At 42.8% G+C, this 16,892-nt stretch overlaps 1 protein-coding gene across 2 annotated transcripts in view; it reads left to right on the forward strand.

Annotated features, from left to right (window-relative positions):
* The window catches only part of NPHP4 (nephrocystin 4), a 185,355-nt gene that overhangs the window by 38,452 nt on the left and 130,011 nt on the right, over nt 1–16,892 (forward strand). For both annotated transcript variants that reach the window (XM_067472811.1, XM_067472812.1), the window contains exons 6-8: nt 1,796–1,945; nt 6,747–6,874; nt 14,435–14,616. In XM_067472811.1, coding sequence (XP_067328912.1) covers nt 1,796–1,945; nt 6,747–6,874; nt 14,435–14,616 — 460 coding nt within the window. The remainder of the gene's footprint in view (nt 1–1,795; nt 1,946–6,746; nt 6,875–14,434; nt 14,617–16,892) is intronic.

The following is a 16,892-nucleotide window of genomic DNA, read 5'->3' on the forward strand; positions in this document are numbered from 1 at the left end:
TTATTATTTTATTCTATTTATTATTCTATTCATCACTTTACTCTATTATTATACATTTATTATTTAACTGTATAATTGTTGTTGTTGCTACATTCATTATTTTACTCTTTTTATTATTGTTGTTATTACCTTTATTATGTTACTCTCTACGAAATCCAGCATAGAGATCTCGTTTGCTGTGTCATACTGTGTTTTTGTGTCAGTAAAATAATAATAATAATAATAATGTGATTGTATTGTGACTTGTGATTTTGCGATATGAAATCCAACATATAATTCTAGATTTCTGGGACATACTGTGTTTTTGTGTCAGTACAATAATAATAATAATAATAATAATAATAATAATAATAATGTGATTTTGTGATACGAAATCTAGCATAGAGATCTCGTTTTCTGGGACATACTGTGTTTTTGTGTCAGCAAAATAATAATAATAATAATAATAATAATAATAATAATAATGTGATTTTTTGATACGAAATCCAGCATAGAGATCTCGTTTTCTGGGACACACTTTGTTTTTGTGTCAGTAAAATAATAATAATAATAATATTGTGATTATATTGCGATTTGTGATTTTGTGATACGAAATCCAGCATAGAGATCTCGTTTTCTGGGATATACTGTGTTTTTGTGTCAGTAAAATAATAATAATAATAATAATAATAATAATAATAATATGATTTTGTGATACGAAATGTAGCATAGAGATCTCATTTTCTGGGACATACTGTGTTTTTGTGTCAGAATAATAATAATAATAATAATAATAATGTGATTTTGTGATACGAAATCCAGCATAGAGATCTCGTTTTCTGGGACATACTGTGTTTTTGTGTCAGTAAAATAATAATAATAATAATAATAATAATAATAATAATAATAATGTGATTATATTGTTACTTGTGATTTGTGATACGAAATCCAGCATAGGGATCTCATTTTCTGGGACATACTGTGTTTTTGTGTCAGTACAACAACAACAACAACAATAATAATAATAATAATAATGTGATTTTGTGATACGAATAATAATAATAATAATGTGATTATATTGCGATTTGTGATTTTGTGATACGAAATCCAGCATAGAGATCTTGTTTTCTGGGACATACTGTGTTTTTGTGTCAGTACAATAATAATAATAATAATAATAATAATAATAATAATAATAATAATGTGATTTTGTGATACGAAATGTAGCATAGAGATCTCGTTTTCTGGGACATACTGTGTTTTTGTGTCAGTAAAATAATAATAATAATAATAATAATAATAATAATGTGATTATATTGTTACTTGTGATTTGTGATACGAAATCCAGCATAGGGATCTCATTTTCTGGGACATACTGTGTTTTTGTGTCAGTACAACAACAACAATAATAATAATAATAATAATAATAATAATAATAATGTGATTTTGTGATACGAATAATAATAATAATAATGTGATTATATTGCGATTTGTGATTTTGTGATACGAAATCCATCATAGAGATCTTGTTTTCTGGGACATACTGTGTTTTTGTGTCAGTACAATAATAATAATAATAATAATAATAATAATAATGTGATTTTGTGATACGAAATGTAGCATAGAGATCTCGTTTTCTGGGACATACTGTGTTTTTGTGTCAGTAAAATAATAATAATAATAATAATAATAATAATAATAATAATATAATTATGATGGTGATGATGTCTTCAGGCAGCAAGCAGTCAAGTGCCAGTCACCACCACCCAGGCCCGGGATGTCTCCGAACCTGCCTCTTTTTCTCACCTTTCCTTAGAGAACAAGTTCCTGGTGCTGATGGAAGGGAGCCTGGTGCAGTGCCGCTTGCAGCTGCACCCACCCTTGGAGACTGCCTATCACCTCCTCCCCGAGAACGTCCCTGTTTCCGCCTGGCAGGGCATCCCCGGTGTCTTGGCTTCCCATGAAGGTATCTGTCTGCAAGATGTGAAAGTTTGCCATCTCTGAATCCTTTTTCTCCATGCTTAACTCTGGAAAGAATATGTTGCTAGGAAGCCTTTTCTCCTCCAGCATCTTCTCACATCAGGGTTTGCTCTATATGACACTACTAGCTGTCCCCTGCCAGGCGTTGCTGTGGCCCAGTCTGGTAATCTGGAAAATAAAGTAATGAGAAAGTGTTGGTTTCTAATCTATGTAATTCCTTTCTGCTTGTGAGTAAACAGTATTTCTTGTTGTTTCTTTGTCAGTGTTGATGTGGAGAGTGTCTGGTTTGCCTACTCTGGAATATGCAACATATCTTAGTCCTTCTTTAAGGGTCTCTTTCAAATCTGTGATACTATATCTGTGTGTGTGAGAGAGAGAATCATATCTATCTATATATTGATGACTGGCTGGCTCTTTGTCAGGAGGGCTCTGATTACATTTTCTTGCCCTGGTGAAGAGTTGGACTGGATGGCCTTAAGTATGTTCTGTTGGTCATGGAAGTCCTGTATGCCGTGTTTGGTTCAATTCCACCATTGGTGGAGTTCAGAATGCTCTTTGATTGTAGGTGAACTATAAATCCCAGTAACTACAAATCCCAAATGTCAAGGTCTATTTCCTCCAAACTCCATCTCTGTTCATATTTAGGCATATTGAATTTTTGTGTCAAGTTTGGTCCAGATCCATCATTGTTTGAGTCCACAGTGCTCTCTGGATGTAGGGGAACTACAACTCCCAAACTCAATGCCCACCAAACCCTTCTAGTGTGTTCTGTTGGTCATGGAAGCCCTGTATGCCATGTTTGGTTCAATTGAGTTTATATATCTGTGGAAGGTCCAGGGTGGGAGAAAGAACTCTTGTCTGTTGAATGTTTCCATTGCGCCACCTTAATTAGCATTTGATGGCCTGAAAGTTTTTAGATGCAGGCAAAACGTCAGGAGAGAATGCTTCTAGAACATAGCCATAGAGCCCGAAAAATCTACAACAACCCAGTGATTCCCTCTATGAAAGCCTTCGACAATACATGACTCCATCCTTCATTGTCAACAAACGTCCCTGTTTCCATTATTAAAAGCTCATTGACTGCAACGAGCTTTTAATATTTATGTGGAACAAAAACAAGACGACAAAAGCCTTGATCACAGATGATTTGCATAGCTTTCAAGCGGGATGATAAAGACATCAAGCTCGCTAAAGATTTCCTATACCTTGGCTCAGTCATTAATCAAGAAGGAGACGAGTCGAGAAGTTCAGAGAAGACTTGGAGGGCAGCTGTGAAGAGACTTGGCGAGATCCGCAAGTACAGAGATGTAGCATTAAGTGGAAAAGAGTAGTAGAGTTGTGTGTCATCTGTGTAGAGATGGCACCCAACTCCAAAACTCTGGATGACCTCTCCCAGCGATTTCATGTAAATGTTAAAAAGCATGGGAGACAGGATAGAGCCTTGCGGGACCCCACAGGTCAAAGGCCAGGGGCCCGAGCCGGCGTCTCCCAGCTTCACCATCTGGGATCGACCCTCCAGAAAGGACCGGAACCACGACAAAATCGTGCCCCCAAGACCCATCCCCAGAGTCGTCCCAGACGCATGGTATCGAAAGCCGCTGAGATGTCCAAGAGAACCAACAAGGTCACACTCCCCCTGTTCAGCTCTCTACGGAGGTCATCCACCAAGGCGACCAAGGCCGTCTCGGTGCCGTGACCAGGCCTGAAACCAGACTGTGACTGATCTAGGTAGTTGTTGTCATCTAGAAAACCCTGGAGCTGGAAGGCGACCACCCGTTCCAGCACCTTGCCCAAGAAAGGGAGGTTGGAGATTGGTTTGAAGTTGTACAGCACCGTGGAGTCAAGGGAAACCTTTTTTAAGGAGTGGACGAACCACCGCTTGTTTCAGTTGGGATGGAAAGACCCCCTGCTCCAGAGATGTGTTAATGATCAACACAAACCAATCTACCAACCCCTCCCTGGCCGATTTAATTAGCCAAGACGGGCAAGGGTCTAGAGCCGACATGGTCGCCCTCACAGCACCAAGGACCTCCTCCACGGTCTCAGGAAGAACAAGCCTAAAAGAATTCCACAAAGTTGGACAAGCAGATGCCTCAATCACCTCCCCTGGAACTGTGGTGAAATTGGAGTCCAGCTCAAGACGTATCTGAGCAACTTTGCCTGCAAAATAGTGTGCGAACTCGCGACACCGAGTTGCTGGGTCATCGAAGGTCTCTTCAACCACCGGTGGGTGAAGGAGTTTCCCGACAACCTGAAACATCTCCAACGATCTGTTTGCTGCAGACACTATACGGGTAGTCGTGAAAGACTCCCTGGCTACCTGTATAGCGACGGAATACGCCTTAAGAGAGGCTTTAGCCCGTGCTTAATCAGACACGTCTCGAGATTTCCTCCATTTGCGCTCTAGCCCCCTTCTCGTGTGTTTCATCATGGTCAACTCGGTGAACCAGGGAGATGGCCTGTCTCGACGCAACGAGATGGGGCGTTCGGGAGTGATCGTATCTATCGCCCTGGACATCTCCCTGTTATAGAGATCAACCAAGGCGTCGACAGGATCGCCAGGCTCCATGGCAGGAAAACACCAAGATTCCTCAGGAATCCATCTGGATCCATCAGTCTCCTGGGGCGGACCATCTTAATTTGTCCTGCGGAGGTGACGGGTCGCAGAAAGTCTAAAGCTGATCAGATAATGATCAGACCATGACAAAGGAAGGATGTTTTGTTCTTTCACTGTGATCATTTCACTGTCCGCCACGAAAACTAGGTCAAGTGTATGTCCTGCCTGATGGGTGGGTCCAGCTATAACTTGTGAGAGCCCCATGGTCGTCATGGCGGCCATGAAGTCCTGAGCTGCTCCAGTCAAAGAGGTCTCAGCATGGATGTTAACATCTCCCAACACCACCAGGCGCTGGGAGGCCAAGGCCGAATTGGAGACCACTTCTGCTAGCTCAGGCAAGGAAACTGCTGGGTTGCGGGGTGGGCGGTACACCAGCAGAAACCCCAAGTTGTCACGGCTTCCCACCCTCAGGTAAACACACTCGAACCCAGGTGATTGTGGAACAGAGCATCTGACCACGGCGATGGATTGCCGATAGACTACTGCGACCCCGCCTCCCCGCCCCCCCAGCCTGGCCTGCTGATGCACTCCAAAACTCGGTGGGCACAGCTGAGTGAGATTTACTCCCCCCCGCTCATCCAACCAGGTCTCGGTGATGCAAGCCAGATCCACCCTCTCATCCAGGATCAAGTCCCGAATGGCAGCGGTCTTTCCATTGACGGACCTGGCATTGATCAGCAGAACCTTAAGGCCAAGGGCTCTGTCATGGAGCCTACCACTTCCTACCTTCTCCAGGGTCGCAAGAACTCTGTGGCGCTTCTCCCTGGAACTTTGGTGACCAGGAAATCTCCTCCCCCACACAACCTGGATGGTGCCCCCCTCCTCTGAGACCTCCCCCCCCCCCCATGTGGTTGTAATCTGTGGCTAGTCAACTTTCTGAGGAAGTAAGGCTGGAGTATAATTTCCCTTGGATCTCATGTAGGGACGCTTCCGATGTCAAGCTGGAAAGAGAGGCATCAAGGTAACTGAGTGGGCTGAAAAGGGGGAGTGTTCTTGGGCGGGAGAGTGTGGCCGATTGTGTAGGGACAACTGGGGCAGATGGAGTTTCAAATTGATACAGTCCTGGAGGGGAGGCCCTAACCGGGGAGCTAACTGTGGATTTATCACAAGGATCTGATGGAACAGAACAAGAAGGTACCACTGTGTCAACAAGGGGGCGAATATGAGGGTCATTTCCACCTAATTCCAAGGAGGCCCCTCGAGTGCCTGGCCGCTGTGGCTATCTGGATGAGGAAGAACAAGCTGAAGATCAATCCCGACAAGACAGAGGTCCTCCTGGTCAATCGTCAACCGGATCGGGGTATAGGGTGGCAATCTGTGCTGGACGGGGTTACACTCCCCCTGAAGTCACAGGTCCGCAGTTTGGGAATTCTCCTGGATTCATCACTTACGCTTGAGGCTCAGGCGTCGGTGGTGTCCTGGACGGCTTTTGCACAGCTAAGACTTGTGTGCCAGCTGTGACCGTACCTCACAAAGGTTGATTTGGCCATGGTGGTCCATGCCTTGGTCACCTCTAGATTGGATTACTGTAATGCGCTTTACGTGGGGCTACCCTTGAAAACGGCTTGGAAATTCCAACTGGTCCAACGGGCAGTGGCCAGGATGTTAACTGGCGCTCCTTACAGAGAGAGGTCAACCCTCCTGTTTAAGGAGCTCCATTGGCTGCCGTTTTCCTACTGAACCCAATTCAAGGTTGAAGTGCTTACCTACAAAGCCCCAAACGGTTTGGGACCTGCCTACCTGCGTGACCGCATCTCTGTTTATGAACCCACGCGCTCCCTTCGTTCATCTGGAGAGGCCCTGCTTGCGATCCCACCTGCGTCGCAAGTGCGTTTGGTGGGGATGAGGGACAGGGCCTTCTCTATGGTTGCCCCCCGACTCTGGAACACCCTCCCCAAAGACATTAGACTAGCACCCACAATGGCAGTCTTTAGGAAGAACTTGAAGACCTGGCTATTCCGATGTGCATTTCTGGATTAGGATAACCTCCAGCACTATGTCCCAGAAGCACAGCAATGGCTCCCAAGTTTAATAATAATTAATAATAATAAAAATAAAAAGGTGTCTGTTTCCTCTCCCAGCGATGGCCAATGCCAGCCCACCTTCATCGCCATGGAAAGCAGAATAATGGCTTGACCATTATAGGAAAACCTATCACTTGTCTTTGCAGGAGATCCCTTGCAGAAACCACGACTCATGAAGACAACGACCTGCTACTTGGAGAACCTGTCCATCCACCTCTACCCTTCGCTGGAGAAGTTTGAGGAGGAGCTGCTGGAGTTACTCGTGGCTGACCAGGTACTGACTCGAGACCCCAAAAATTGAGATATTATATTAGTATTATATGTTATATATTTATGAAATTCTGATTAGGGGTTGGTTAATCTCCGCTTTGGTAGTAAAACCGAATGACCGTGTTGCGAAAGGATGCAAACATTTTCAAACCTCATTTGCACAGTCAAGATTACATGAAAGCATTTCCAAATATGTGTGTGAGTGTGTGTATGTGTATGTCTATATATTATGTTGTGGCTCAGCCAGTTGTGGATGATGATGAGGGGTTTGGGGGTGCAGGGCCTGAAGGGCCTGATGCTTCAGCTGATGATGATGATGAGAGCTTTGGGGGTGCAAGACAGTTGTGCCCGACTCTACGGCGTAGTGCTCATCTCCATTTCTAAGCCAAAAAGCCGGCGTTGTCCATAGACACCTCCTAGGTCATGTGGCTGGCATGACTGCAAAGAACGCCGTTACCTTCCCGCCGGAGTGGTAACTATTGAACTACTCGCATGTTTTCGAACTGCTAGGTTGGCAGAAGCTGGGGCTAACAGCGGGTGCTCACACCACTCCTCGGATTTGAACCTGTGACCTTTCGGTCAACAAGTTCAGTAGCTCACTGCGCCACCGGGGACTTCTGCTGAATTCTACCTTGGACTAATTTGTTCTTGCTTATCTTCTTACCTAATTGGATTTACCTATTTCTTTAAAGTGCTTCTTACTTTGCTGTTTTTTTTACTTATCTTCAATGAAAGGATTGTTTTTCCTATTCAACGTGTGGTGTTTAAAGTCAGAGGATTATTCCTGTCCTGGAGGGCAACAACCTTTGGGACTTACCTAATTGGATTTACCTATTTCTTTAAAGTGCTTCTTACTTTGCTGTTTTTTACTTATTTCCAATAAAGGGATTGTTTTTCCTATTCAATGTGTGATGTTTAAAGTCAGAGGATTATTCCTGTCCTGGAGTGCCACAACCTTTAGGATCCATTTGGGACTAATTTGTTCCTGCTTATCTTCTTACCCAATTGGATTTACCTATTTCTTTAAAGTGCTTCTTACTTAGGTGTTTTTTTTTTATCTTCAATAAAAGGATTGTTTTTCCTATTCAACGTGGATTATTCCTGTCCTGGAGTGCAACAACCTTTGGGATCCATTTGGGACTAATTTGTTCCTGCTTATCTTCTTACCTAATTGGATTTACCTATTTCTTTAAAGTGCTTCTTACTTTGCTGTTTCTTTTATTTATCTTCAATGATAGGATTGTTTTTCCTATTCAACGTGTGGTGTTTAAAGTCAGAGGATTATTCCTGTCCTGGAGTGCAACAGCCTTTGGGACCCATTTGGGACTAATTTGTTCCTGCTTATCTTCTTACCCAATTGGATTTACCTATTTCTTTAAAGTGCTTCTTACTTAACTGTTTTTTTTATTTATCTTCAATAAAAGGATTGTTTTTCCTATTCAACGTGGATTATTCCTGTCCTGTAGTGCAACAACCTTTGGGACTTACCTAACTGGATTTACCTATTTCTTTAAAGTGCTTCTTACTTTGCTGTTCTTTTACTTATCTTCGATAAAAGGATGTTTTTCCTATTCAACGTGTGGTGTTTAAAGTCAGAGGATTATTCCTGTCCTGGAGTGCCACAACCTTTGGGATCCATTTGGGACTAATTTGTTCCTGCTTATCTTCTTACCTAATTGGATTTACCTATTTCTTTAAAGTGCTTCTTACTTTGCTGTTTTTTACTTATCTTCAATAAAAGGATTGTTTTTCCTATTCAACGTGGATTATTCCTGTCCTGGAGTGCAACAACCTTTGGGATCCATTTGGGACTAATTTGTTCCTGCTTATCTTCTTACCTAATTGGATTTACCTATTTCTTTAAAGTGCTTCTTACTTTGCTTTTTTTTATTTATCTTCAATGATAGGATTGTTTTTCCTATTCAACGTGTGGTGTTTAAAGTCAGAGGATCAATCCTGTCCTGGAGTGCCACAACCTTTGGGATCCATTTGGGACTAATTTGTTCCTGTTTATCTTCTTACCTAATTGGATTTACCTATTTCTTTAAAGTGCTTTTTACTTTGCTGTTTTTTACTTATCTTCAATAAAAGGATTGTTTTTCCTATTCAACGTTTATTATTCCTGTCCTGGAGTGCAACAACCTTTGGACCCATTGTGCTCCTTTTGCTCTGGCTCTCCCTTTGCTTTAAAGATGGCCGCCCCTTCCTTTGTAAAATACGAAAGGAACGTGGCCGCTTTCCAAGTGTCTGCAAATAGATAGCTGTCTTCGCCATCTCTCTCCAGCCGTCGACAGCGTGGATCGTTGGCAAGAGGGATGGGGCTCCCGTTATCTGTACGGCGACAATGTGTTTGCTTGTCTCTCTGCGTATGGATCGCTTCTCTCGTCCTTCGGAGTGATTTTCATTGCTTTCCGTCCTGATTGAGAGACAGATCTTCTCAGCCTTTTGGATGCCTTCTCCCCGGAATGAACGAACGAATGTTAATGAGCCCATCTCGGGAGCGAGGCGGGCTTTTGATTAATGGGCGCGCAGAGCGACGCCTTGCCTTGCAGTGTCTACCTCTGTGTGTGTTTTGCGCTCCTGTAATTTAGGGAGCCGTAACGACCCCCGAGGATGAGCTCCGTTGATTTGTCAGATGCGGCTTTATCGGAGCGGAAGATGAAATACTTTAATATCGAGCAGTCACTCTGGGGCAGCTTTCGTTTCTATTACGTTTATGACACATTGCTGGAAATTGCCGCCGCGGCCACCCCGAGAACAACGCGCAAGACGACAGAGGAGAGAGATTAAAAAAAAAACAGGGAAACAATATTCAGAGCACTATGTAACACTATGTTTTTTTGTTCCTGGGTTTTAAATGTCATTTCCTAATTGGTTCTATCGTAAACACGTTCATTGGAAAGTACATGGCATTCATTGACCTTGCAAAGGCATTCGACACAGTGAATCGCAGCGCTCTCTCGACCATCCTCCAAAAGAGCAAAGATCTCCTAGAATCATAGAATCAAAGAGTTGGAAGAGACCTCATGGGCCATCCAGTCCAACCCCATTCTGCCAAGAAGCAGGAATATTGCATTCAAATCACCCCCGACAGATGGCTATCCAGCCTCTGTTTCAAAGTTTCCAAAGAAGGAGCCTCCACCACACTCCTGGGCAGAGAGTTCCACTGCTGAACAGCTCTCACAGTCAGGAAGTTCTTCCTCATGTTCAGATGGAATCTCCTCTCTTGTAGTTTGAAGCCATAGTTCCTCGTCCTAGTCTCCAGGGAAGCAGAAAACAAGCTTGCTCTTGTCCTTTGCTGAACGTAGCATTTGTTGGATTTTCTTGGTAGGTCTGTAGATTGTTTGTATGTTGTGTTTCGTCATCAGCTTCCCTCTGTGGTCAGTGGTTCCCTTAATGTATGGCAGGAACGCTTTTCCTCTGGCTGGATCTTCATCTTGACTCTCGTGGCTTGTTCTTGGTTGTCTTGCAGCTCTTCTGATGTCTGAGGTGGAGTCTCCATTGGCCTGGAGAGCCTAGTTGAGGTGGTTCAGTTCCTCTTGGAGGAGGTGGGGTTCGCAGATTCTTTTTGCACGGTCTGCCAAGGCTTTAATGGTGCTTCTTTTTTGACTTGGGTGATGGTTGGAGTTTTGATGTAGATATCTATCTGTGTGTGTGGGTTTTCTGTAGATGGTGTGACCCAATTGTTGATCTGGTTTGCGGATGACTAGGACATCTAGAAAAGGCAGTCTTCCTTCATTTTCTTTTTCCATGGTGAACTGGATGTTTGGGTGGATGCTGTTGAGATGGTCCAGGAACCTGTTGAGTTCTTCTTCTCCATGGCTCCAAATGGTGAAGGTGTCATCCACATATCTGAACCATATGTTTGGGTGGATGCTGTTAAGATGGTCCAGGAACCTGTTGAGTTCTTCTTCTCCATGGCTCCAAATGGTGAAAGTGTCATCCACATATCTGAACCATATCGTGGGCTTTTTGGTTGTTGTCTCCAGGGCTTGTTTTTCAAAGTGTTCCATGTAGAAGTTAGCTATGACCGGGCTGAGAGGGCTCCCCATAGCTACTCCATCTTTCTGTTCTTAGAACTCATTAGAATCATAGAATCATAGAATCAGAGTTGGAAGAGACCTCCTGGGCCATCCAGTCCAACCCCATTCTGCCAAGAAGCAGGAATATTGCATTCAAATCACCCCTGACAGATGGCCATCCAGCCTCTGTTTAAAAGCTTCCAAACAAGGAGCCTCCACCACACTCTGGGGCAGAGAGTTCCACTGCTGAACGGCTCTCACAGTCAGGAAGTTCTTCCTCGTGTTCAGATGGAATCTCCTCTCTTGTAGTTTGGAGCCATTGTTCCTCGTCCTAGTCTCCAAGGAAGCAGAAAACAAGCTTGCTCCCTCCTCCCTGTGGCTTCCTCTCACATATTTATCTCTTCTCAGCCTTCTCTTCTTCAGGCTAAACATGCCCAGCTCCTTAAGCCACTCCTCATAGGGCTTGTTCTCCAGACCCTTGATCATTTGAGTCGCCCTTCTCTGGACACATTCCAACTTGTCAATATCTCTCTTGAATTGTGGTGCCCAGAATTGGACACAATATTCCAGGTAAAGTGGTCTAACCAAAGCGGAATAGAGCATGGGGAACATGACTTCCCTGGATCTAGACACTAGGCTCCTCTTGATGCAGGCCAAAATCCCATTGGCTTTTTTTGCTGCCACATCACATTCCTGGCTCATGTTTAGCTTGTTGTCCACGAGGACTCCAAGATCTTTTTCACACGTACTGCTCTCGAGCCAGGCATCGTCCCCCATTCTGTATCTTTGCATTTCATTTTTCCTGCCAAAGTGGAGTATCTTGCATTTGTCCGTGTTGAACTTCATTTTGTTCGTTTTGGCCCATCATCTCTCTAATCTGTCAAGATCGTTTTGAATCCTGCTCCTGTCCTCTGGAGTCTTGGCTCTCCCTCCCAATTTGGTGTCGTCTGCAAACTTGATGATCCTGCCTTCTAGCCCTTCGTCTAAGTCATTAATGAAGATGTTGAACAGGACCGGGCACAGGATGGGAAAAACCTGCGGATGGCACTCCACTTGTCACTTCTTTCCAAGATGAAGAGGAAGCATTGGGGAGAATCACCCTCTGGGTTCGTCCATTTAACCAATTCCGGATCCACCTCACCGTAGTTTTGCCTCGCCCACATTGGACTAGTTTCCTTGCCAGAAGGTCATGGGGGACCTTGTCAAAGAAGGCCTTCCTGAAATCCAGACACGCTCCATCCCCGGCATTCCCCGCATCTACCCAGCTTGTAACTCTATCGAGAAAAGAGATCAGATGAGTCTGGCATGACTTGTTTTTGATCAATCCATGTTGACTCTTAGTGATGAACTTCATTTTGTTAATTTTGGCCCATCTCTCTAACCCATCAAGATCATTTTGAATCCTGTTCCTGTCCTCTGGAGTCTTGGCTCTCCCTCCTTAAGCTCTCCAGAAGCCCTCCAACACCCACATCCACACTGCATTCTAAAAAAACCCATACAGGTATTCCCCATTGGGTGTGATCCAAGCTTGCAGATTGACCTACATTACCAGCTGTACATAGTCATTAACACCATAAGGTTTTTCTTCTGGACCATCCTCCATAAAATCGGGTGGCCTGACAAATTTGTGAACGTCCTCCGGCTCCTCCATGTGGACATGATGGCAACAGTCTTGGACAGCAATGGCTCCCAAAGTGACCCATTTAAAGTGGAGAGCAGTATGCGTGAAAAAGATCTTGGAGTCCTTTTAGGAAGAGAGGGTGGCCTATAAATAAAGTTTAACAACAAATACGAACAGCAAAAATTCAGTGCTACAGTATAAAAACAGTTAACAACCTAACACATTACACAATTAATAAACAGTTACTACAATACCCATTCACTGTCGTCTCGTCATCAAAAACATGTTCCAGATTCGTCATCCATTGTTCCATTCCAGTGTTCATTAACCAATCATTGCACTAATTATTCGAACGCCTGCTCAAACAGCCAGGTCTTCACTTTTTTGCGGAATACCATTAGAGATGGTGCTAGTCTAATGTCTGTAGGAAGGGCGTTCCACAGCCGAGGAGCCACCACCGAGAAGGCCCTATCTCTCGTCCCCGCCAGCTGTGCTTGAGAAGCAGGCGGGATCGAGAGCAGGGTCTCCCCGGAAGATCTCAAAGTCCTGGTGGGTTCATAGGCCGAGATGCGGTCAGATAGGTAACTTGGGCCAGAACCGTTTAGGGCTTTAAAGGCCAACGCCAGCACTTTGAATTCAGCCCGGTAGCAGATCGGTAGCCAGTGGAGTTGGCGCAACAGGGGGGTTGTATGCTCCCTGAGTGCCGCTCCTGTTAGCAACCTGGCTGCCAAGCGTTGGACTAGTTGGAGCTTCCGAGCTGTCTTCAAAGGCAACCCCACGTAGAGAGCGTTGCAGTAGTCTAAACGGGATGTAACCAGAGCGTGGACTACCGTGGCCAAGTCAGACTTCCCAAGGTACGGGCGCAGCTGGCGCACAAGCTTTAGCTGTGCAAATGCTCCCCTGGTCACCACCGAAACCTGGCTCAGCGATGAGTCCAAGATCACACCCAAGCTGCGAACCTGCGTCTTCAAGGGGAGTGCGGACCCATCCAACACTGTTGGTCATGGGAGTCCTGTGTGCCACGTTTGGATCACTGCCATTTTTGGTGGAGTTCAGAATGCTCTTTGATTGTAGCTGAACTATAAATCCCAGTAACTACAACTTCTCTTCTTCCTCTTCTTCATTCTCTACTCCTCCCCTACTTCTCTTCCTGCTCCTCCTCCTCTTCTCTTTCTTCTTCTCCACTTTTCCTCTTCTCCTCTCCCTCTTCTCTTCCTCTTTCTCCTCTTCTTCATTCTCCTCTTCCACTTCTCCCCTCCACCTCCTCCTCTTCCTCCTCTTCTTCCTTTTCCTCTTCATCCTCTACTCCTCCCTTCCTCCTCTTCCTTCTTGTTTTCTTCCTCTCCTCTTCCTCCTGCTCCTCTTCCTTTTCCTCTACTTCCTCTTCCTCCTCTTCTTCATTCTCCTCTTCCACTTCTCCCCTCCACCTCCTCCTCCTCCTCCTCCTCTTTTTCTTCCTTTTCCTCTTCATCCTCTACTCCTCCCTTCCTCCTCTTCCTTCTTGTTTTCTTCCTCTCCTCTTCTTCTTCCTCATGCTCCTCTTCCTTTTCCTCTTCTCCACTTCATTCTCTTTCTCATTTTCTTCCTCTCCTCTTCTTTTTCCTCCCTTCTTCATCCTCTTCTCTTCTTCCTCGCCTCGTCCTCTTGCTCCTCTCCTCCTTTCTGTCTTCCTCTTCTCCTTCTCTTCCTTTCCTTCTTTAGGGAGAGAGGGCGGCCTATAAATAAAGTTTTATTATATTATCGTTATTCTCCTCTTCCTATTTCTCCTCCTCTGCTTCATCCACTACTCTTCCCTTCCTTCTCCTCTTCTTATTCATCTCTTCCTCTTCTTCTTTTCCTCTTCCTCCTACCTTTCTGAGCAGCGTGCCTGCCTTACATGTTCCCAGTTTTCAGACCCGATTCCCTTTCTGCTTCCGTGCAGGGTCCCTCGGTGTTGGAGGGGAGCCCCTTGTCCGTGAAGGAGCGGCGCCTCCACTTGGGGGTCCACACCGGCATCTGCTTCGCTCAGCCCCCACAGGTTGCCGTCCTCGTTCCAGAGGCGGAGGTGGCTCGCGGGCGCGCTGGAAGCTTCCACAGGAGACCGGGACCCTCTGGGAAGACCAGGTGAGGCAGGAGGACGAAAGGAAGATGGGGAGGCTTTTCTCCATTTCTCCCTGCCTGAGTCCGTTGAGATTTAGAGACTGACAATCCTTTAAAAATGGCCTCGGATAGAAAAGGTCCTGGATGCCATTGATCCTTTTATGTCTGCGGGAAATTGAAGCCATTCCAGGTTGTACAAAGGTCCCGAAACTACACGAACCCGTGTAATGGGACTTTGTGAAAAGGCTGAACCCATTTGAACCCTATTGGAAGGAGCTCTCCAAGGTGCTGAACCATTACTGCGCCATTGCCAGCCACAGCTTGCAGCAAATATTTTTTGGTGAATATTTTTTGAGAATATTTTATGGGTATTTTTTGGTGAATATTTTCCTAACTATTTCACAAAAAAATTCAGAAAAATATTTGCAAAATATATTTACAAAATATATTCACGAAAATATTTGCAAAATATATTTATGAAAAATATTCACAATATATATATACTAAAATATTCACAAAATATATTTACAAAAATATTTGCAAAATATATTCACAAAAATATTTGCAAAATATATTTACGAAAAATATTCACAAAATATTTACAAAATATATTCACTAAAATATTTGCAAAATATATTTACAAAAAATATTCATAAAAGTATTCATGAAAAGTATTCACAAAATAGATTCACAAAAATATTCACCAAAAATATTCACAAAATAGATTCACAAAAATATTCATGAAATATATTTTAAAATACATTAGGTTCTTGTGGGTTTTTTCGGGCTATAGAGCCATGTTCTAGAGGCATTTCTCCTGACATTTCGCCTGCATCTATGGCAAGCATCCTCAGAGGTAGTGAGGTCTGTTGGAAGTAGGAAAAATGGGTTTATATATCTGTGGAATGGCTGGGGTGGGGCAAGGAGCTCTTCCCTGCTGCAGTTAGGTGTGAATGTTTAGCTCATCACCTTCATTAGCATTTGAAGGCCTGCCTGAGCCTGGGAAAATCTCTTGCTGGGAGGTGTTAATCTGTGCCTGGTTTTTTCCTCTCTGTTGTTTAGCTGTTATAATTTTAGAGTTTTTTTAATACTGGTAGCCAGATTTTGTTCATTTTCATGGTCTCTTCCTTTCTGTTGAAATTGTCCACATGCTTGTGGATTTCAATGGCTTCTCTGTGTAGTCTGACGTGGTGGTTGTTGGAGTGGTCCAGCATTTCTGTGTTCTCAAATAATAGATGCAGGCGAAACGTCAGGAGAAATGCCTCTAGAACATGGCTCTATAGCCCGAAAAAACCCACAAGAACCTAGTGAGTCCAGCCATGAAAGCCTTCGACAATACATTAAAATACATTCACAAAACATTCACAAAATATATTCACGAAAAATATTCAGAAAAGTATTCATGAAAAGTATTCACAAAATAGATTCACAAAAATATTCACGAAATATATTTTAAAATACATTCGCAAAACATTTGCAAAATATATTCATGAAAAATATTCAGAGAAGTATTTATGAAAAATATTCACAAAATAGATTCACAAAGATATTCACAAAATATATTTTAAAATGTATTCTCAAAAATATTTGCAAAATATATTTATAAAAAATATTCAGAAAAGTATTCACAATATTTGCAAAATATAATTACAAAAATATTCACAAAAATATTCACCAAAAATATTTACAAAATAGATTCACAAAGATATTCATAAAATATATTTTAAATATATTCTCAAAAATATTTGCAAAATATATTTACAAAAAATATTCAGAAAAATATTCATGCAAAGTATTCACAAAGTAGATTCACGAAAATGTTCAGAATAATATTCCTGAAAAATATTCAGAAAAATATTGACCAAAGATGTTCACATAATATATTCACAAATAGATACACCAAAAATAATTCAAAAAATAGATTCACAACAATATTGACAAAAATATTCAAAAAATAGTCAGTTGAGATTTTGAGATTGACAATCCTTTGAAAATGGCCTCCTGGATGTTTTCTGCCACAGGTTGCAGCAAATACTTTTTGTGAATATTTTTGAGACTATTTTATGGGTATTTTTGTATTTTTCTGACTATTTCATTAAAAAAATTCAGAAAAATATTCACAAAATATATTCACAAAAATATTTGCAAAATATATTTACAAAATATATTCATAAAAGTATTCATGAAAAGTATTCAGAATAATTCGGAATAATATTCATGAAAAAAAATCAGAAAAAATATTCACTAAAAATATTCACAGAATATTCATAAAAATTGTGTTACATAGGACAGAAAGAATA

The sequence above is a fragment of the Anolis sagrei genome, chromosome 13, assembly GCF_037176765.1.
Source record: "Anolis sagrei isolate rAnoSag1 chromosome 13, rAnoSag1.mat, whole genome shotgun sequence".
Classification (NCBI taxonomy): Eukaryota; Metazoa; Chordata; class Lepidosauria; order Squamata; family Dactyloidae; genus Anolis; species Anolis sagrei.